General features: G+C 37.2%; 1 protein-coding gene across 2 annotated transcripts in view; it reads right to left on the bottom strand.

The window, feature by feature from the left end:
• SEMA5A (semaphorin 5A) overlaps nucleotides 1-24,129 on the bottom strand; it is a 311,419-nt gene that overhangs the window by 48,677 nt on the left and 238,613 nt on the right. For both annotated transcript variants that reach the window (XM_066326614.1, XM_066326605.1), the window contains one exon: nucleotides 17,921-18,068. In XM_066326614.1, the coding sequence (XP_066182711.1) occupies nucleotides 17,921-18,068 (148 nt within the window). The remainder of the gene's footprint in view (nucleotides 1-17,920; nucleotides 18,069-24,129) is intronic.

Raw genomic sequence — 24,129 nt, 5'->3', positions numbered from 1 at the left:
TACTATATGAAACCTAAGCCATTCAACCCATTTTGTACCAGAGAGAGGCATGAGAGAGATGCCTAAAATAATTTCAGGAGGCAGGAATAGTACATGTAAGCTTACTAAGGATTTATTTAAGGTGTACAAAATCATGCATCATTTCCCAGCTTTCTTACTCTTAACATCAAGTATTACTTGGAAAAATTGCTTCAACAGATGCTATTTTGGAATAGAGCTTTTTAATTTGCCTTCTTTCTTTTACATTTCATACAAGCAAAATAATATTTTGTAGCTGTTTTGCCACCTAAGATTGCCTCTCTGTCACTCCATGTTTAGACAAGTCTGTGAGAAGTCACAGCTTTGAAGTTGTTTGTTCCTTAAACTCTAGCTGGTATAGCCAAACCACTTCTTAAATTATTGAAGTGGTTTTTTTTAAATCTCATCACAAAGGAAAAAAGTTAATGTGATCACTCTGCAGGATGACAAAGAAACTATCTGATTTTGCAAAATGGAAAGTTCACTATATGTTTCCTTTGAAAGAATCTGTGACAGATGCAACAGGGTAATTTTTTATTTTTAAACAAGGATCCCAGAAAGAATCAGTCCAACGTGTCAGGGCTTTCTCTCGCTCAGGCAAAAAGACATTTCATTCTGTATGTGTGAATGTTCCAAAGAGCATTTAGTTAACACTTGAACACAGGATCTGTAATCATACGGCTGTTCACATGTCTCAAAGACACAAAACATCACAGAAAATGCAAACTAGTTTTTGTAGGATTCAGTGACATTAGAACTCAAGATATAAATCATTCAGTATTTCAAATCAAATGAGAATAACATCCTCAAATGCTTTACATGCCCATCATTCCTTCCATCAATTTAGCCTCACAGAACAATTCTTAGCACAGGAGGAAACTGAGTGAGCTACAAGAACAACATCTTCTGCTAGAATAATACTAAGTGTGATCATTACACCCTAAAGTTGTGGTTTATCTGAAGAGATCCTTTCTTCTAGCAGGAAGGATAAGTGGGTGCAGAGATTGCTTGAATTTCTAACAAACAAAGCAATTCCTTGCTAGAGGGTCACATGGATTCACATCACGACAATTTTAGATTTCCTTGAGACTCCTTTAATGAGGTCCCATGAGTCCCTTTCATACACTGAAGATTAATAATTTTAAAAATATATATAATTTTAGGCAGGGCAGCTTAAGAAAAGTGATGAGAAGGAGAGCTGTGTATTTTATATTTACTTTAATTGATAATGAACAGAAGCATCTGGCTCAGAGGAGCTTTTGATCAGAACAGCAACATGTAATGTTAAGATTGTGTAGTTTTATCAGTACACTGTATCATCTTCTTTTTGGCAAAGTGAAAACAAATGTGATGCCTGCCTGGCATCACAGCCAGTGAGATAGGAATATAAAACAGTTGCATTTGATCAAGGGAGTCTCCTACTAATCACCAGTTAAATGAGAATGTCTAATGTTCCCTAGCAGGACCAAAATCCCAGATGTTTCTTTATTTGCCCACAGGATAAGGCTACTAGCCTAGCACTAAGAATCATAAGCTCAGGACCTAAGTGATTTATTCTAGTGGATGTGAAGTCTACTGCATAAAATCCAGAGACAGCTACCCCAACCCTTAGTTGAAATGGGATTTCTGAAACACTGATGTCCGTATTAAGAGATTCGGGGTTGCAAATCCCCATGTTTTGTTTTCTTTTCATGGGAATGGCAAGTGCCATTAAGTTGCCTGAGGGGCCCCTCTTGCATTCCAGCATGAATTGTCCACCTGAAGCCTAAGGATGACTAAACCACTATCATGCCTCCTGGCTTTGTAGCTCAGTAAATAGGGAGTAAGTGCTGTTTGTACCAGGCCACAGGTTTTGCATTAAGCTAACAAATAGGCTAACAGGTGTGCTGGGCTGTGCCTAAGCTTGGGTTGGTTTGCCTGAAGATTTGTTTTTGCAAGCAATAGCAATTATCTAATTACCAGATCTCTACTACCTGCTTTAACTTTTCAACAGCTCTGTTATAATTGTGTGATGTAATGCCTACACCAATATGTATATATAACTACTGGGCATTTGTACCATGTAGTTACTGAGAGCAGAAAGACTTATTAGACTTCCTTAATAAAACACAGCACAAAGGAAGCTTTGAAAGAACTGACAGAGAGCAATACCTGAGGCCCAAGGCCCATAAACATCTCTGATGGCCAATTACTGGTCATCAAATGAGCTCAACCTCAGGAGCAAGGTCAGTCAAGCCATTCCTGTTAAGCCTTGGGGTAGCAGAGAGAACAAAGAGCAATCACCCAAAATATGTAAAACACATGTTATGTGGTAAATTAAGCTGCAAAATGGACATGCAAATCAACAAACAATAAGCAAGCTGTGAAGCCTCTTAACACACGTAAAAAAGTTCTCAACCATGTCCTAAACTGAGAAAAAAGAAATCACAAACATCAACATCATACTTCTGGCCAAGGGCTCAGGATACTGACCAGCTCCTGTAAACCCAGCCCCAGACTGAAACCATCAACCCCATATCGAGGAGCAGTCAAACAGCAGAGAAAGGTAGAGGATAAAGAGTTTGTGTATTTATGTTACCTGCATGTAATTGAAATTATTTGATAAGGCTGTTATAAATGTAAGAAACACTAAGACTGTAATCAGACTAAGATTAAGTTCTTGGCTTCACACAAATGGTATATCCTTTTTTGCCTGTAACAGGATTACAAGTGTTAGTAAATAGGTGGGAATCCAAGCAGTCTGTTCTCTAACTTAACTGCAACAAATTTCTCATAAAATACTTCACAGTTAAGAATATTTCAAATATTCACGTGCAGCTTTAACTCTACTATTGTTACTGGACCCTGTAATGAAGCAATTAAGTTTGCAACTTAATAATTTCCTTAAATCTAAACAAATAAATCATATTTCTTAGAGGTAATTGTGATTAAGTCTTTACCAATATCAACCAACTTATGCAGCTTGTTTACCACTGGTATCTTTGAATTCAGAACCATGAGATGAGAAAATATGAAACAAAAATCCAGATGCTCTATATCTAAGCTCTGTTTGTTATCGTGTGCTATCAGCAAAGACCTATGAATGTCAAGGCCTGATTGTGATTATACAGTAATTATACTCATCTGATATAGAGGGTGGAAATAGGACTGTTAAATGGAAATCTCTTTAGAATAGAGCCCCAGGAAAATAATGAGAACTACTGAAAAGGTTTGAAATTTGTTTCTCAGTACATGGATACTTTCCTAACAGTCTAGGAATTGTTTGAGGCAGAGATTGACCTTCATATTTTTTTAATTTCTTGTAATTTTTTTTCCCACAGATCTTCAAACTTCCATTTTTATACCCTTTTCAGAAAAGAATTAAACTCAGACTTCTCATTCACACCATGCTACTTCAATATTGGAGTGGGAAAAAAATGTGACAGACAGGAATCCTCATCAGCATCAAGTCATAGAGAATATTGTAAATCAAAAATTAAGTTCTGAGCATGAGGCCTTAATCAGGTAGAGCTACTCTCTCATCTACAGGCAGCCAGTCATTAGCCTTTAGATTAGCAGAGGTGGGAAGGGAAGTTCTCCAACATTTCAAAGGCCATCAAAGGCTTAGGCAGCAGTGAGTAAAAAATGGTTTCCCCTTTCTTCTTTTATTTTTCTACTTCTCTGAAAGGAGTGAAATTATTTACTTTATTTGCTACATTTTGAATATCTACCATCTAATATTTTTTACCAACCAAAAAATGCCCAGGAAATTAAGAATTTTAGGTAATGGGAGGAGGAGAACAGCAATAAAGGTCCTGGCACAATTCAGCTCTGATTTCTTTAGTTCAGGACTTTGCTGTGACATAAGGAAGTGGTGAACTGTGAATCTGTAAAATGTATTAATATGGGTAAAACTGCATATGTCACACGCTATCTTTTATTTCACTTATGTCTGCCTCATCAATACATACTTTCAAGGTTTAATTGTAATTTTGAAACCATTAAAAAGATGAGCTGAATTTTAAAAAAAAAGTGTTGGGAATTCTTCCCTCAAAATTTGCAGTATTTTTGCATTAATTTCAGTACTTCAAATCCTTATATGGGCACTATCTGTCCTAGACACAATAAAAGTGCAAGAAAATGGAGACATAATAATTCAGAAAGTCAAGAAGATGCTCTTCCATGCAACAGGCATTACAATTCCTGCTCTTTGGTTCCAGATCTGAAAATAACAGCGTTGCTCTTAAACAAGCTCTTTAAGATAAACCTTGATGTTTTCTAACGTTTTGTTGTTTTTTGGGGGTTTTGTTTTGTTTTTGTCTAATCTGTCTGTGTAACCTGGAATACTGCCAATATGATTCAGAAGTCCTGTTCTGCAATGTTTTTAATTATAGTTGGGACCGTGCAGGACTTAGGGTGACTGTGATACAAATTGTATTGGTTATAATTCAGAGAAGACATTTATTCTTTACTGCTTTTGATGAATGGAACAAACCCAGGTTCAAGCAATTATTGGTATTATTCAAAGTATGAGAAATTAGAACAACACTTGAATTAAACCACTAACTGAAGCAGGTAAAGTCATTCTTTACCTAAGTAACCATTTCACAACAAAGTAGCTTTCATCAGGAAATCTAGATGAGCGTGAGTTCCCCAAAGACAAGCCTGATCCCAGCGGGACCAACAGTAATTCAGCCAAGAGCTCAAAAAATCCTTTTGGATATTTTTTAATCAGTTCCCTTTACCTTAGGCAGTCACTCAGACAAACCTGGATGAAGCTGCTCCCCAGCACACAGGGGTCTGATGTCTGTTTTGCACTCCCAACACAGCTATGCTACTGATTTTTACTAAAATTTTACAATACGCTCAACCACCATGTACATCAGCACCTACACACCTACAAACTACACATTTATAACCCAGAACATGCCACAGATATGCCTATATGTATATGGTACCTTCTGTAGCTTCAACACTAACTGGAAGTTTGATTCCACTGCAAGATTTTAATTGGCAAGTGTTAGAGGTGGCCTTTAAGGGCTTTCTGCTTTTCTGAAGTTCAAAACAGGTCTCCTGAGATGGTACAAACTCTCCAGCATTAAACCTTCAAGTTTCCTATCACAGAATAAGTGTATCACATCCTCATTTACCTCTAAAACTCACATCCAGAAAAACACTGAAAATTGCACTGTTTGTACAGTACACTTAAAAAATCTACAGACATATGGTTTGTTAACTTTAATTAATAGAATTGAACAAGCACACATCCATTTAGGAAAAACCCTTTCTTTATGAACTTGTATAATCCCTTCACCACTTAAGAACACCAACAAACAAACCACAGAGCACTTAATGTTTTTCCAAGGGAAATGCAGGGAAGGAATCAATTGGAACAGCTTTGTGTTCAAAATCATCTGTGAAGCATCAAAGTTATATTTGTTGGCATCTGTGCTCCAGCTGCGGGGTTTAGAGCTTTTTTCTTAATCACGTTCCTTATTCCAATGACTAAGTACTTGGTTCTGTGCATTTACAGAGTTGGAAAGTTAATTCATCAGGGACTGCTTATACTCCCACAGCCTTTAAAGTCATTTCCCCAGGAGAAGATGTCAAATCTGAAGCTTCAAAGGACTTCCTTTTTTTACTGCATTTGATAAGTGACAATTTTTAAAAATAAGCTAGATTAAAAAGAAAAAAATATATATACCCATTGAACTGTGTAGGGAGAAAAAGATGCCTAAACATTACAATTAACCAGCCAACAAACAAAAGCCCCTTGCATCCAATTCACAATAAATATCTCTTATGGCAACGTTAAACAATTTTGTAACTGTTTGGAATCCATTTATAAGCAAGTACTTATCTGTTTTAAAAAGCAGTCAGAATAACAAAAAGTCTGAGACTGGCTCAGTTATCCATGAAATCAGAAGAAGACTAAATTGACTTCACTGCCTTTTGGGTAAGACTCTGTTTTAGCAGTGACAATCAAGCACTAAAACCACTTTGTGTGTCAGTTTGTGACTGCATACAAAATATATTATGATTTTGAACAGCTACAGAAACCAAATGCTGTATTTCTTCCATAAATTTCAAAGATCATGGACTCTGAGTCCTCCTGTATGACCACCCTTAGGGTGGAAGTGTGTGGCTATCAGTGTGCAAGTGGGGGAGAAGAGGTATTTTGGGGGTCTTAAATGTAATATAACTGTTCAGTAGCTGCAAAAAGCAAGAACTCCGCTTTTAACCTTGACAAAGCAAATTAGGCTACTAGTTTAACTGCCCAAGGTTAAGAAATACGAATAAAATGACAAAAACACATATATTTTGGCTAAAAGGTTGTTGTTGGTTGTGTTTTTTTGTTGTTTTTTTTTTTTTTTTTTGTGTGTGTGTTTTGTTTTTTTTTTTTTGTTTTGTTTTGTTGGGGGGGTTGTTTTTGTGGTGGTGGTTTTGTGGTTGTTTTTTGTTTTTGTTTTGTTTTTTCTCCAGAAAAGCTTAAAAAGAATTTTCTTCGCTGAATTCTGCTGCCTTGAGAGGTGAGTCCATTCAAAAGAAAAGTATTATGGGGCTAGTCCCTGACCCCTCCTCTACAGTACAACTGAACAAAGAACATAGCTGGGTTCAGTATAACCATTAATGAGGGACCTGCAGAGGGATGTGACCCAGCAGAGCACTACAGCAGGGAAGCTCACCAGGGGCAGTGTTTTAGAGGCAGAGAGCAAATTTTTGCTGCCAATGAAGAAATCTGAGGAAAGGCAAAAAGAAATCATCAGAACTGAACAGCGGGGAGATAACACCACCCTTTGTTTTGGGTACAAACAGAGAATGAAGGGCAATAATAATGAATCTAGCATAATAAATGTAAAAAACATAATGAGAGAGGCCAGAAAAGAATTCAAGGAAGTACTTTGCGAAGTCTAAAGACTAAGATGGAGTCCTACTTCAAGGACATTAGGATCGGAAAGATTGCTACAGAGTCTGTAGGCCCAGTATATTGTGAAGGCATACAAGGGGTATTTAGAAATGACAAGACCACAGTAGGCTGTGTTAGTTGAAGACACAATGGCACAAATAGATAAAAAGAGAAAAAAATGTCACCAAAGAATGTAACTACAGAAGCAGAAATAAGAAAATTAATAGAAGCGACACACAGCTTCTTGCTTAAATTTACCTTTCTATTGAAAGTCTGGAAGATGCTAAATGTGACATCACTTTTAAAAGATACTTCAGAAAGTTCAGGGAAACTAAAAAAATGAGCATGAAATCTGAATTGGGCAAATTAGAGAAATCATAATAAAGCATGAAATTACTGGAACATGAACAAATATGATCTGCTGGAGAACAAAATTATATGCTTTTCTTTTCTTTAAAAGGAAGCTATGAACCAATCAGAACCTCTGAAGGAGTCAACAAAATTATGGGTACAGGTGGTAAGCTGATTCAGTTTACTTTGAATTCAGAAAGACAATTCACAATGTATCTCAAAGGAATTATTCCTTCTTAGGACACCTGCAGCCACAAGCTAAACAATAATCTATTATGCTTTCACAGATAATTAACTGCTTAAAAGATTGTAAATGGAAGAGAGGAATAAATGGTCAGTTTTTCCCAATGAATGGTGTTCGGCATGTGCTGTAAACCTGTGTCGCTGAAGTGATTCAACAGCAGGGAAAGTACTGTACCTAAGATGGCACTTAAATTAAAAAAATAAAACCACTCTGGAGGGTGTGCTGCAGAGGGAAAAAAGCAAAGGGTGAGTATGAAGTTAAAAAAGCACATGCTCTTTATCAGGCTGCAGGGAGAATGCAGTTCTAAGAACTAAACTAATCCATAAATTTCCACCAAATAATCAAAGGTACCTACCTCACAAGAGGCAAAAGATTAATAGTTCATTTTGATCTCTATTTGTCTGACTATATTAGGCAAAGCTCTTCTGTAGCTTTAGAAAGGACAAATACTCTTGTAAAATCTTGCACTCTTGTTTTTTATATTTTCCTTTCTTCTCCACATTTCACACTACCAGCCTCTCACAACACAGGAAATTCTGCTCAGATTTATATTTTTCTTCCTATGAAGTTTATAGCAACATTAGTTAGTTTTCTATAATGTAAAGCCAGATTTTGCTTTAGAGATAAGGCATCTTATATTATTATACTTCTTCAGTTTTACTTAGAAAACTAAGTAGCAAATAAAACACCAGTCATTCTGAAAACAAAGGATAGAAGTGAAAACATTTCCCTAACTAGAGATATGAAACAACACTGCACTATTTTACCTTTTTTTTTTTTTTTCAAAATTACATTCATATGACTCCCAGCAAGGTTTTTGATGGATTAATTCCTCTAATCCACCAACTGCTTTTTTCCTTGCATTCTGTGTAATGGATCATTTTTGTATTTTATACAAAATTGCTGATGATAGATTTCACTATATGTCTAATATTCCTTTTATCCCTACATTTCAGAAGAAGATAATGCGCACGGCTATTACTTCTTTTTCTAAGGACTTTAAAACTCCTTAACAAAATATTCCTTCCGGCAAGCTATCTCACACAAATGCTTCAATATGTGCATTGGGACTCTGGATCAGCTTTTCAATAACGGATAGGATACATAAATTAACTGTTTTTAATAGGGAGCTTTAGTGCCTTTGCAAAGAGGTTTATGTGTTCCTATGTGAAAACATAGAGTATACTTCTAGTTTTGTGAACTGAAAATTTTAGAAACTTCTGAATGAATCTCTTCTCCTGCTTTAAATATAGTGAGCATATTTCACTCCAGCTTAAAGCAGAATTATAGGTTTTCTAGGTAGAGTAACAGCCAGATACAACCTCTGTTTGGATTTCTGTTTGCTAATGTCATCCCAGGCTGTGAAAACACTTAGCTATGTCAGGTAATGCCAAGAGACGTGGATATATTGACAAACTCTCATGTTTTTCTTAGAGTTTATACTGAGAGGATGGGGGCAGAATAAAGTCAGCTGTGAAAAATGAATTTTTTGCTAATAAGTGGTATGTCCTCAGTAGTATGATATTACCAGAACAGTAAACTGACAAAGCCACATACAACGTCCCCACAATGACCAACATGTAAACAGCCTTTTATAAAGAATCCTGGAAGTCACTACCTTCATAAATAATCTTCATGAAATAAAGATGGGGCTGCTTTTGAGCACCAGAGAATAACACAGTAGAGTGTTGTGCTGGGCGCTGCACAGATGTGGGCTGAGGAACAGCCTGGTCTGACCTGATGCCTGCCAATCCAGCCTGTGTAACTGGCAAAGTACCTGCAGCACCACAGGTTAGCTCTGCTACTCTGGATAGGGTTTTTTTCCACTTTTCCTTCTGGAGACTGATTTACATTACAAAGTGATAGAAGGGAATCTGTCCTTTGAATCAGACAGCTGAAAAAATAGAGGTATAGTCTACAGTTGCTATTCTCCATCTGGGGCCTCTCTGACAAGGCAAAGCAAAAACTGCAGTTTAGGGTTGACCTATTACCAAACTAGTTGCAGTTTATGTAGGGGTATCACAAATTCCAAATGATAGATAAATGAACACCTGTATCTTTACAGGTAGTAAAAGTACAAGGTAGTAACTTGTTTCACTGATCTCTTATGCTAGAAATTGTCATAAGTAACAAGGTTGGAGATTTTCATAACATAAACTGAAAGGCCTGTTTTTATGGCTTCAGCTTTCTGATGCTTCAGATGAAACAAGTATTATTGAATTAGAAAAACTCTCTTCTGGAAGCACTAATATTTTTATTTTCAGCTGCATTTCTCTAGCTGAAAGAAATATGCTGCATGATGGGGCGTTCAAGTAATAAAAGGGGTCTTGATAGGGTGACTGTGACACTTCATCCTGCCCTTCAACCTGTAAGGACAAATCATTGTGTATTCTGGTAAATGAGCACAGTGTTTGCATGAGTTTATATTTTCAGACAAGAAGAATACAATCCCATCTGCTGGAGTATTCAGAAGTAAATATTATTATTTCAGAATGCTGCAATAGGCTGAGTCACATCATCCTGAAGATACAAAATAAGTTATAAATAAACACAATAATAATGTATGTTTGCCTTTTTTAAGGCTTGTGAACATATTTGTTCAAGATGAATGTCAGAGGCTATGAATAAATAAATGCCTTTCATTGAGGGCCTGCAGTATTAGTGCAGAAGTATTCTAAGTCAACAACTTAATGTGAAAGGGAGAATGGAATGAACCAAAGAGAAAAAAAAAAAAAAAAAAAAAAAAAAAAGTTTTGATAACTCCATCAATAAACATTCAAAGTTTTTAAAATTATTTCTCAGTCTCACATAACTTGTGTAAGAACAGGGCTGTCCGACACTATTTTCAATGAAAATTAAAATCCTACCAGAGCGAAATAAATTAAAAATTTCTATGATGCCCTGAGACTAAGTAAAAATAAAAGCTGGCACATAAATATAATTAATTTGGATGGAGTTCCATTTAATTGCACTCAGATGGCTAAGGACTGCTGTCAGTCAGCTCAGCTAACAAATCAGTCTCACACTCCTCAAGAGTTGCTCCATTAGTGAAGCTATAAATGGCAATAGTGCATATTACTTATTCAGGCTTCATCCATGCCTCAGTTTAGTGAGGTCAAATTGAAGAATACTGAAACAAAACTCTGCTTTGTGTTAAGGTCTACACGTGAGCAGACTTTTCGGTATAAAATGTGTAAACACAATTACTGTGTTCGCACTGTGCCGTTTTAAGTAAAGGTGACCAAACCCAAAAGGAACAAAATAAATCAGAGGGTCAATTTGTTGCAAACTGATTCAACACTCCCTTACAAAGAGGAACATTGGAAATGCCATTCTAGATCAGACATGCCTTCCCTGGTTATTGTCAAATGGCAGCACAGAAATAAGCAGAATGCAAAAAGCACAGCTCTAAATCTGATTCTTATCATTCAGGAAAAAAATTAAACTTTAAAATTTGATTTACTATGCTAACAAAAATCTAATTTCTTTTGTCTATTATAATTCTACTTCATCCTGATATCCTGCACAATTTTAGTTGTGTGGAGTTTTATTGGTTCTTAAGATTTAAGCCTCAACAATATCTCGCAACAAGTTACATCATTTAACAATGCCCTGGATAGAAATGAATTCCCTTCACTGGCCTCATATTTCCTTAAAACTCAGTATACTACAGTATAGAGTACACTGAAACTCCAGTGTTCCCTCTCTAAATTTGTCATTAATTTATATATTAGTCCTTCATACACTAGACCATTGTATACTTTGATATACGAGAATCCCAATATTTCCCCTTTCTTTGGAACATTTTCCGGAGCTCAACCCACTTCCACCATGGGCCATATCCTTAAAGAACAGTAAGCATGGCTACAGAACAACTTTATGTAACTGCTCTATCAGGTTTCTGAGGAAATTTTCAATGTTATGCTTCATGCACCCTTTTTCCCATTTTGATTGCATCTGTACAGTGAAGGTTGCTACTGCACTGACTACAGTAAAATTAAGGTTTCTCCATACTTAACAAAGACATATCTTTGTAATGGAAGAGACTTTGAAACGTGTAGATGAAATCGTAAGGAGCTTTCATGACTTCAGTCATTGACACAATGTGTCAGATAAATTCAGCTTCAAAATAAGCTCAGCTTTGAAGATAACAGCAGTGTTGGAGAAAACACATTATTGCAATACATGAAACAAAAACTGTGATTTTATCCGGCTTCAGTCCAGACTGCTACAATCATCTCTTTTGAGATTAGTTTATTGTGAATCTCTAGACTATCTTTTTTGTCTCTCTTGGGGATTTCTTGCTGAAAATTCCTAAATGCTATAACTGAATCTAATTTTTTTCACCACTGCACAAACATTCTGGTTTATAGCTAGAATCATAAACAATTCACACACCAGGGTCATTCTCCTGTCTTGTTCCTTGCTGTGCTTCAAGGTGAAAGCAGGAGCTTCTGTTAAGTTCATGACTGTAATTATGAACTCTTCATTTCTATTACTTCAGCCCTCAAAGACATCTAGTGCCTCCCATGTGACATGCAAATCAACTTTTGTATCAATGATGCCCCAAAAGTTCAGGTCACCAGAAAATATAATCCAATTTTTTCCTCCAAAATGCCTAACAGCACTTACAAGTAAAATCTGTCTAAATGCATTCCTTTAGGAGATCTAAAGTAACCTTCCAAAAATCTGATGTTTCTCTTTCTAGGACAAACCACTAGTATGTCCAGTGGATAAAACCAACATCAATGTAACAGATATATAAACTGATATAACTAATAATAACATTATGTAACCCCTCTATCATGAACTTAATATCATTTACTTCTAAGTCCATTTTGATCCTCAGAAACCCCTTTTATCTTCTTGAGGAACAATGTCAGAAAAATATCAAGTGTATTACTATAGTAGTAGTAGTATTACTATACTAGTAATATCCTAAGGGACTGCACTGCACTTTCCATTTACATCAGAATTATGTGTTGCACTGGAGTTGTTCAGCAATTTGAAAATCAGAGATCAGGTGAAGCAGCCTGTCTTTACCTCCATCGATTTTTTTATTTTCCTTGAATTTGGATTAGAGGTTTACTATTTTTTTTAAATAAGACAAAATACCCTATATTAAATCAGTTTTAGTTGTTACAAAACATCCAGGACAGATCTTTTTTTTTTTTTTTTTTTTTTTTTTTTTTTTTTTTTTTTTTTCTAAAGCCCTCCCTGTTTATGTCAATTCTGATTTCATGGGAATACTACTTATGTACCAAATAAAGCTACATAACCCATACAAAAAAAACCTAGATCCACAAGCACTGGAAATAATGAAGCCTGATTTCCTATAAGTTTATATTTCAAGTCTTTTAAGTTGATGCATTTAATCCTCTCACAATCCCTCTTCCCATACTCCTGCCTGTAGGATTTAGCAGTCCAACTGCCAAAAATTAAGAGATGCAGTGCCTAGTCCCAAACAATAAGTGTGCTGATATGTTCACTCACTGACCAGCACCTGACACCACCTGGACCAAGTAAAGGACTCAGATGCAAATCTGCCTCTCAGTGCAGAAACCAGTGTAGATTTTTTACCTCTACTGGCCACTGTTTTTCATGCAACTTGTCCCAGTGCCATGTTGTCATGTAAGACCACTCTCCAATACACTTGATTGGATGGGGGAGTGGGTGCCTTACTTATTTTCAGAAGAAAAAGAACACCTGACAGACCACAACATGATCCTATTATTTGATAAAACTGAGATAAAATTATGCCATATACTTTTTTGTTCTGGTTTTCAGTCTTCAGTGACAGTTACAGATTACTTTCCAGAGATAACTGAATTTTCTAGGTCCACAGCAATGAAAAGAACTCCATGAAGCACAAGTCCTTTGGATATATCCTCCAGTTACAGTTTCACTCATTAATTCAATTTAAAATTAGTGCAGCACAAAACTTCATTACTCAAGCTTCTTTTTTCCTATTTTTCTCCATAAGTTTTCATTCACATTTAAAACTTATCCAGTCAAAGGAAAGTAGAAGTTCACATCTCTTAATGGTGAGTCCCTGAGCCCAGCACTGTGACTGCTGAGCACAGACTGAAGGGGGTTTCAGGTACTTTTTCTGTGATTATCAGAAGCAGCAATGACCACAACTCAAACACAGAGCCTCATAGAGCTGGGGTAGAGTGTTATGTCTAAATAACAATAATGAAAACTACATCTACAGCATAAGTAACTGCTGAAAGCTGCAACATCTTCTGTTTGACAGATACACATATGCCCAATTCAAAGCTCTTGAATGTGTTCACTTTGGCAAACCCTTTCAATTAGATTTGAAAGACATTACAAATGAGATGGCATTGGTCCATGAAAGAACCTGCCACCTTCAAATTCTCTTTAAAAAACTGATGGAAGAAAAATATTCTTTCAAAACACAGCATGCTTTGTTCTGGTATGTGGAAAGTATATACCCTTTACCAGTCTCCCAGTACAAAAACTAAGATTAATGTATATGTTAGTATGACTGAAATGAGAACACAGACAAATATACACATAAAGCATGTCACCCAACTTGAGCCTCAAACTAAATTCCTCATTCTATTAATAATGCTTTAAAAAAGTTATTCTTTTATTATTGGCCTGAGGCAAATTCAAGTGAGATTATGCTTCTCAAGGGGAAAGAAAGCATTTTCTGAAGGAAACATACAGCTTATCTGAGTTTGCTGTAAAATCTGAAGATGTTTGTCCTCTGAGTCACATTAGTACAGCCCAGAGAATTCCACAGCTCCTTCTATAGTGCTTGTATCACCTGCATACACAAGATCAATACCTATTTTGTGATCTGCTTAAGCCTTCTATTACTAGATTTTAGCTGCTCTTAAATTTGGTTGCAATGGTTCTATCTCTTATTAGACAATTTTAAGCACTCTTTAGTAGCTTTGATTAACTTAAAGACTTTGACAGGTCCTTATGGCTCCAGATTTTGATTTCAAACTTCATCTTTTTGACCTTTATGAGTCTCTATGGTCTAATTCTCCTGTATCATATTGATTTATGGTTTTCTACATTCAGTGAAAATGCCTTCAGTCCTAAGTCCCTGGCCATCCATTTTCATGTATTGAGTGCACTTAAGCAACAGATGCATCTTTAAGATACTGTCATGGTTTCTCTCCGTGGAATATTTATATGCACCAAAACATTTATCATTATTATTTTATAAAATAATTTGGAAATAATGGTAGGGAACTATACTGAGTCCTGACAAAAAATATTCAAGTGGGTTGGCAGATATCTGCTATAAGGCAGATAAAGTCAGGGAAGAAACTGGTGAGAAACATGCAGAAGGACAAGCACAGGCAGTAGCTGCCTGCTGTGATAGTGCAGCCTAGGAGCAATAAAATGAAACTAAAAGGAAGAAACACTGTTCATTAAAAATTATGCTGTATAAATCATTAGGTGGACATAGAAAATAGCCATTAATATGGTAAAAGCTGCAAAATAAGGACAGGAAAATAGATTAGGATTGGCTATATTGCAGTCTCACAGCCAGGTTGCAGATTGGAAAACAGAAGAGGCAGGTTCTCCTAAGAAATTAAATCTGGTCCCCTGGTACCACTGGAAAGTATACTGTAAGACTTCCTTTCTTAAGTTTATAAAAACTGTTGTTGTTGTTTTCCCATGACTCCCTACAAACAAAGTTCTAAAAACAAAAATTGGCACAGTTGAAAGGGGTCCCAAGAGAGTATCACATCCATCCTACACCTCTGATGGATCAAAAATTTCTTTTCATTTCAAGATGAAATGAAGCCTAACATAGTTACTGTCTTCTTAAACAATAAGTTCTCCAATCCTCTACCTTTTTTTCTTCTCCTTTTCACAGGCCACAGGCACTGAACTATTCAGCTGCAACTCATGCTGCTCAAATTTTGTGAAGGTTTGAGAGATCATCCTCACTGAAGAAAGTAAACCAGAAACCTGGAGAGTCTCTTTATAGTTTAAAGCTGTCATTTAATGGTTGAGAGAACCAGGCACTGTAAATCCCTGAGTCTACTCCAAACTATTCCTTTAATTCAAGAGGTAAATGTTTGACTCGTAACATCTTTTACTCCACACAAAACAAACAGTAGATAGCATAGATTATTACCCCTTTCACTGCAACATTTCCCCAGATTTTTTAGCTTATCTAGTACTCAGAGATATTGAGGATGAAAGTTTTTTGAAATAAACTAAATACCATGCACAACCTAAGCTGAGTATCACTATAATCAGAAAATAATGTAAAGTAGTAGTAAGAGGACACATTGAACTCTCCTTTATTCAATATGGTAAAAATTCCTAATTTTAACTGTTTGGAAAAATACATGCCTACTACAATAAAACTAAAAAATGGTTGGTTGAAAGAGAAGAATATTCAACAAGTTTCATATTTGTGCTCCTCATTAATAAAACTTTATTAATATAAATATTTAATCCATTCAACAATTACAAGAAGGCATAAAATTATTTCTGATTGCACTTTCTTAGATTAATGAAACAAACTCTGAGAAGAAATAAAGTACTTTTTCTCCAGCTACACTTAGTGACTAGGTCCTGGCTATGGCTGCAAAGCCTCTGAGTCACGACAGGTAACTCAAAGGTTCAAATTCAGTGAAACCGAAACAGAACACAGACCTTATACCACAGTCCTTTGTCTTGCAAGAATACCAGGCTCCATAGAGGATTTCTGGATGGGTTTCCATTGGTGCCTAAGTTTTAGCAAGACAACTATGTACTCCAAAGCCTAAAATAATCAACACAATGATTTTCTAATTAATAAAAAATCTCCAGAACATTTGCATAGCTGAACTGGTAACTATTCTGTGGTGCAGCAGAGTATGTGCTAAGACTGTGAATAAATTACAAACCTCAGTACTATTAATCTCAAAGTAGTTATAACAAGAAATTTTAGCATTAAAGGTTTTCCTACTTTCCTCATAGAGCTTTCCAAGAAAATTAGAGCCACAAATTTTTGATTTAAGACCATGGGAAGATTCTCTGCAAAATAAAATGCCACTATATTTCTCTGCAAAATAAAATGCCACAAACATTATAATAGGATAAACAGGAACAAATGAGGGAGGAAAGCCTTCATGTTGTGCTCTTTTCAGTGCGAGTCAGGATGGTTTAACAACAGATCTAGACCATATGTCTGCTTTTTTGGTGTACCATCAGAAGAGACAAATATGTTGGAAAACTTGATAGAATTCTAAGTTATTGGGTTAATTCTTAAAGTTCAATGGAAATAAAAGACTCTTGCATGTTTTTAATCTACTGAAAATGCAATTCTACTATCAGAAAAAAAATTAAAAAGAACAAATCCTGGGAAAATGCACAAAATCTTCAAATTAGAAAAAGGTAATAAATTATCCTTTCTTTAGTACGGCAAATTTAACAAACAGACCACAGATTATGACAAAGCTCAGAATTAGGCCTCTCTGAAATTAACACAGGTAAAGATTGGTTTAACTGTGAAAATAAAAATATTTCTTCTACCTCTTTACCTACTCACCTCTATTTGTTCAGATAAAAGAAAACCCCCCCACATGTCTTCCCATATGTTTCTCTTAATAAGCTGGGTATCAATAAAGCACTTGTACTCACTCAAACCATCCCACTGTAGAGTCAAAGCCTGAGAGCTTCTAGGCTTCTGCTGTGCCAAGATCACCACTGCTATCCAATGTCACCTCAGCACCTTCCTGCTGCTTCCATGCATTCACTGCTTGGCTCCTTATGTATTTAGATGTGAAACTTAGCTCTGTCTCTGCTGTACAAAACATGGCACACTGGAGTCCTGGGCTCATAGCTAGGGATCCTATGCACTCTGATGATAAAAATAAAACCCACTATAAACCTGCAACAACATATCTACATCTGCACAAACTTTGCCTCAAGAAGCCTAAATTCTAGATGATACTATAAAAAAGCCGAGTTATATCTACTTCTGGTTGATAAATTGTATGGATTTCAGCACACACAAGCAACACAGAGACAAAAACTGTCTGGTGACTACTGATGTTAGTGGTAGAGCTTATATAGATGCTTTATGGGTATGGAACATTTGTGTAAGGACAGGTGGAAATGGCTTCAAGTTTTACCAGAGGAGGTTTAGAGTAGATATTAAGAAAAAATTCTGCACTGAAAGGGTTTTCAGGCACTGGAACAGACTGCCCAGAGAAGTGGCAGTGTCACTATCCCTGCAGTTGTTTAAAACACACATAGATGAGGCACCTGGGAATATGGTTCAATGGGGGAGTTGGCAGAGCTGGGTTAATGGTTGGACTTGATAACCTTAGAGGTCCTTTCAAACTCAAATGGTTTTGTTGTTCTATAACACAGAGACATACATGGCATATGGACATAGATACTAGAAGGAGAGAAAGCTGAAAACTGCTCACCACACTGCAGCCAGGACAGTCAGGACCATTTTCACATGTCCTGCGCCGTGCCTGGATCCCTCCTCCACACTGAGCCGTGCACCGCTCCCACGGCCCCCAGCCTGTCCAAAACACATGAGGGGGGCACAACAAATGCTCATTGCAGTACCTGTGAGAAGAGAAATAAGGAGACAAAGAATCCATTTATTATCAAGACAAGACCTCCCCCAAAACCTCCCTCATTTGCATAATTCAGACAGATATTGGTACAGGGAAATACTTTATACAAAGGGCCTCTCCCTGCTCATTAAGCACTGCACTAACAGTTGTCACACTGCACAGAGTGTCTAAACATTTGAGTGAGTTTTTTTAGGTTGCAGTTGTGTGGGTGGAGCATTTGTTTGCTTTATTCAGTGACTTTATACATTCCATGCAATGCAGCCACGCGATTGTACTGCGGTCACGTAAGCAAGATTGCAAACTACTTCATTAAAACCACTTGTGGCTATCTCTGTGTGGCAGTCAACCAAACAGAAGGCAAACATTCATGCAGGAAGTCTTTTATCAGTCTCCAGCTAAGAATTGATTAGGATCCATCTCTCTCATCTTCAGACAGCTACACTTGCCTTTTGCTTTTCATAGCGTCTCTGCTTCTATGGGCAGTAGAAAAACTAAAACATTGTTTCTAGGCCTAAAGAACTGCACTTGTTTATAATGCTACAACGTTATCTTTTAAAGGGTGCTTTTAGCTATTATAATCTTTAAAGGATTTTTCTGTAGGCTGCAAACTGATTCAGAGGCCCAGGAGGTTCTTGGGGGAAGCACTGTTGAATTATCATGATGGTAGCGATACATTTTCAGACACGTGGGAAGGTCCCAGCTTCAGCTGAGTTTTTTTTTCAGTTTTTGTCAAAACCCTAGATTCCTGATTTTTTTTGAGTGTGCCATCCAATAATTCTAGTGTAGCACATGCTGCTTTTTAAGGAACCTCTACATAGGTGCAAAGGATTTGGGCCATCAGCAAGTGTGACTAGGGCCCTCTAAGAGACCAAGCTCTTACTTAGATAAAGCAAACACACAGCATAGTCAAGAAACAGATAACCCTGAAGACATTCTCTGATATTTTATGGATGCATCTGGGTAGTTGTTGTTACAAGACTGTCCTGAATGAACAAATCAATCTGATACAGTATTCCCTCAGTTTTTAAACCAGTCATCCAAAATCCAATGTCTTCTTGCCCTTCTAACAAGTTTTCATCTCTAGGCACTCTTCTACAGTGAAAACTGACTCTAATACTCCGGTTGTTCATTTTCTACAAAAAGAGAAATGATAGTATGAACAATTGTCATTTTCAACAAGAATTACCTCAACAGATTTTTTTTTGTTTGTTTTCAGAAAACCCCAATATCTGCAAGCTCTAATTCTTTATTATCCTTCATTATAAGGAATTTCAACATTTGGAACTCTGTGGAGGGCAAAAAAATAATGGTGGTGTGAGTAACACACAAAAGTAGATTTATCACATATGCTGGAGCCTAAAATTCAAACTTTGTCCCTAGGCCTGGGCAACTCCATTAAAATCTAAAGACTGGGACTGGGGTTAATAGGAGAGTGACATTTAGTTTTCTGCTTCTGTAGAGTCAAGAAAATTATTCACAGCTTATATTGACCTTTCCTCTGGAAACAGGAAAAAATGCCCAAACCCTCAATATTTATGAATCTGGTGTCAGAATTCTTCAGTGCATGATTTGGGTACACACCTTACAGTTCACATTATGCCATCATTAAAGATACATAAGAATGTTCCTTGCCTGGATATTCTTCCCCTAGAACTCCAACTGCACACATTCTTTGTCACATGCAGTCAATTATGTGAATGCGTGTGATAGTTTCTTCTAGATTATTTGTTGAGAATGTGTAGTCTATCAAATATAGATGTAACATCAGCATTCATTTAGTCAAATTAGTTCAAACTTTGCATAATTTCAGTTCTTAATGAAGATGTGTTAAGTTAATTTGGGAGACACACTGAGGCTAAAGCAAATCTGCCATGAAGTCGAGAATTATCGATATTCAGCCACGCAGAAATAAAATTAAGGAACATGTCTTGCCTTAAAATAAAGGCACGTACAGTGTAGCTATCTAAAAATGAAGTAGTCATCTAACTTGAGCAACAGCTCATGGAAGGAAACAGCCCAGTTAAAAATATGATTTATGTCACCCTAAAGCAAAGGTCATATAAATACACCCCTGAATGTACAGATTGATTTTCTTTGACTATAAATGCTGCATGAGAGACAGACATCTAAGCAGCCATTAAAGGCAATGGAAATCTTGTCAATACAAACTCAGGAGGCTAGAATGATGGATCTGAAGAAGTTAAGGAATATACAGCAGAAGGACACAAATTACTGTTCTCCACAGCCTGTATTGACTAAATTTCTACAGACCACAGTGGAAGTTTGAACCCCTGACTCACACATGAACATTCACACTTGTGACCACCTGAAGTTAGGTATGACAGATCTCACTTTGAGGACAGTCATGCCACTATGCAGTGGCTCTTCGAGTGTCTGTGTGCCTGACCTCCCCCTCCCTCACTTGAGCAGGAGACAGAAAAGAAACCTAATAACAGTGACGCTTCAAAGTAAGCACTTCAAAGGGCTGGCAATTCTGTTATCCAACTCCAATTAAAAATGCAGCTGAAAAAAAGCCCTAAAATCTCTAGGCAAACTACTTCAATTTAGGAAACAGTTGTTTTTTCTTCTAAAAAAGTCAACACCATCAATTTTCCTTTTTTTTCAGGAAAACAAAACACAACAAAAAAGCAGAACAACCCAAAAACTAATATAGCATACAAGCAGAATGTTATTTTCATTTCAGCCAGCCAGCTTCTGAAAACATCAGGTATGTTTTCACAGCTAGAGATATCCTTGCAATTGATCTTTGAGAACTGTGCTACAGCACAGGGCTTTGAGCCAAGTTTCATTATATCTGTTCTTGGCTGCATTTCAAGTCACTCAGCAACCCTTTTTCCCTTTTGCTCTTTCTTCCCCTCTTAATTTTGTTCTCAGGACCCACAGGGCTAACGTTTTACAGTAATTCAACAAAGCATGCAATGCAAGAAACTTGAATCTGTGAAACCACTGCCCTCTCCCCTAACCTAACTGCAGTGAGGTCAGAGTGGAGAATAGCCTAGAGAAATGTGGGTTTTGTACAGTGACCCTTCACATTTCCCTTGAAGTGAACCCAAGTTCAAATGCACTAATACAGGAATTGTCATACTGGGGGAAGGGTGAACGTCCTCTGTCCAGTTGTGTCCACAGCTATTAGTGCCAATAGGAAATTTTACAACTACAATTTCTGTGCAATTGGCATTACTACTCTTGTTTCTATAAAGATCTCAACCTTTAATAAGACATCAACTTATTCCATTTATTTCAGTGCTGCTACCCAGCAATGAGTACTACTGCCTAACTGCATGACAGTTACAAATATGCCCTTTTTATTTCACAGAGAGATGTTATTTAAACAAATAGTTTGTAATTTTGAACTATGTTATACCACCCTGTGTTTAAGAAAAACAAACTAAGTTTCATCCCTGTCTGCCCCTTCCTGTGCAGTGTACTGTTCTCTGGTGGGTAGTTGTGATTAGCTGGTAGCTGGTGATTTTCTGGGATGCACAGACTATACCTAGGCTGATGGGAATCCCAGATTCCTCTAACGTAAGGCAGGCACATGACATACACATGCCCTGCTGGACTGAGATTGTTACACTGACAGAAATACCCACCCAAGAGACTGTGGAAGGTGGCATGTGGTCCCAGGGGCTTCTGTGGAAGAGGAGGGAGCAGAGAAAGCAAGGAGGGTGGGAACAGACACTTCCCAGCAGACAACATCCATGGGAGTGCAAGGAAGTCTAAAGCCCTGTTGGTGTGAAGCTGCTCTGCTGAAGTGGACTGGGCTTGTTCACACTGCTCAGAAACAAGCAGTGCTACACAGAGCAGGCACTTGACTCTCAGCAGTCCCTCTTTCTCATGGAAACAAGCCCAAAAGCTGAATGTTTGCTGAGAACTGTGTACAAAATAATGCGACAATATGTCCTGCTTCTAATCGTTTTATACACATCCAAATATCCCGGGCTTTCAAACGTTTACTCCTTGTCTGCAGGCAATTTACTTTTCTAATTGTCATGGGGTTTTTTTCTATTCTTTCCTGTGTAATAAAAGATAAGTGCATCTACTGAAAGCAAGCGATTCTCATTTTAATGTCCCTCATTTCTGCACAGACAGGAAGGGTGCCAGTGGACTTAATGAGGCCATATCTACAGCATCTTCCACAGAAAGGACAAACATTCTCAGTCCATGATAATGTCAAGACAGGATACTACAGACTCTATAAACTAAGATCTAGAGAATTTCCAGCAGCTTCAATGAATATTTCTTATACAGAAAAAATCAGAAAAATTAAGCCTCTGAGGAATTCATCAAGATGTCTTCCATCTGGAGTCTTAACTAAAAATTATTATTTGATTAGCAAATTTTGTTACAATGTTATTTTTACTCCCTCTCTGTAGTCTGTCTAAATGCACATCAGCTGCACTTTTGACCTACTTCTACAAGGGGAATTTGCTTTGTAATATGAGTATTTGCTCAACTCTCAACTGCTTTCCCCTCCCTTCTCACACACCCCTTTATCAGCAGAGCATGAAACAGTTTAACCTATCTTCAATGCTTTAAATTGGCAAATATTGCCATTGATTTCAAGGGAATGGCCAGCAAGCACAGAGCTGCCTGATACATTAGCCATGATAGGATCATGGCTTTCATGAGGTAAAACAAATATATCCTAGACAAACATTTAGCTCTTAACACATGAACAAATACTCTCAAGCTGAATATGCATCCACATCTGGAGGTAAATTTACTTCAGATATCTGCTGCCCTTTTTGTGTTTGCTTTCTATGGAGTTATGTACTGGATTTCTACTGAAATCACTGCTTGTTGAAAAGCTGTTTCAAAGTTTGGCATGTAGATGGCTGTGGAAACTGAATCCTATTTTTATACCCCTGAACATGTGAATGTGATTAGAGTACACACATTTACAAAGAGAAGTGTACTCAATGTGTAAATCAACTAATGCAAATTTTTACTAATACTAAATATATATTAATTTTACATATGAGCTGGGTCATCAAAAAAGTAAACGGTTAAGCTATTTTTAAACATTAGTTGATTTAAAAAAGAAAATCTGAGAAGTTGCTTCTTGGCTGTTAGGATACAAAACCAGTAAATGTTTCTCAGGAGTTATTGCACATGTAATACTTGTTCAGCCTGCCTAAATGTTGTGGGCTCAGAGGAACTGTTTCCATTTGGTGCTGATGTAACTCAATGAGAGTGAAACAATGAAATGATACTACTGTAAATGCTGGTACTACGTTGCCCTCACAGTTCAAAACTCTCTACAAGCTGGCAGAGCAATGAGTACACTCATAAAACCCTAATGGCCCCAACCAGCTTCCCCTGAGTCCTCCACCCACACCAAAGGGCCAAGGAGCTCTATTTAACCTGTGGTTTATCTTAGCCTGTGGTTTAGCTTCCTACCTGGACTTCAGGCTTCTCCCATTGTCATGATGTCACTAGGATCTAGACTCTTGGTTGGAGCTGGTCACAATCTCCAGGCTTGCCCTGCTCCCCTGCTGTGGGTGATGGGCTGGGCCCTGGCTGGCAAATATCCCAGGACTTTCTGCTTTTTACAGCTCTGAAAAGATTTATCCAAGTACTTGGCTTAACACTGACAAAAATCCTGGCAAATAACTGATGCCTCATTCCTCTAGCTGCTTTACAGATTATTTGACAAAATTTCCTAACTTACCGCACCCTCTGGAAAAAAAATTAAAGGCACTTAAAAAAATAATTAAAAGTATCAGGACATAACATGGATAACAAACAAAACCAAGGCAGAGGCAGGAAGGTCAGCTGTGAGTGAGAAAGGTGCAGAGCTTTTGGGAGTGAAGGGTTTTTCAAAGAGACAGGAAACAGTGACAGAAGAACTCTGAGAGAAAAAGGCATCCTGCAGTAAACTCACAGGCACATTCATCCCAGATTGTTGCTGAACTGGATGGAGATAGAAAGGACATTAAGCTGCAGGCTGCAAAAGCAAAGCAACATAAGCTTATTGTTCCTACAGAACTTTTGCACACCAAAATTCAATCCTGCTGGACTGCTAT

The sequence above is a fragment of the Sylvia atricapilla genome, chromosome 1 (genome assembly GCF_009819655.1).
Source record: "Sylvia atricapilla isolate bSylAtr1 chromosome 1, bSylAtr1.pri, whole genome shotgun sequence".
NCBI lineage: Eukaryota > Metazoa > Chordata > Aves > Passeriformes > Sylviidae > Sylvia > Sylvia atricapilla.
The sequence above is the reverse complement of the archived record's forward strand: the minus strand, read 5'-3'. Positions and strand labels throughout refer to the sequence as shown.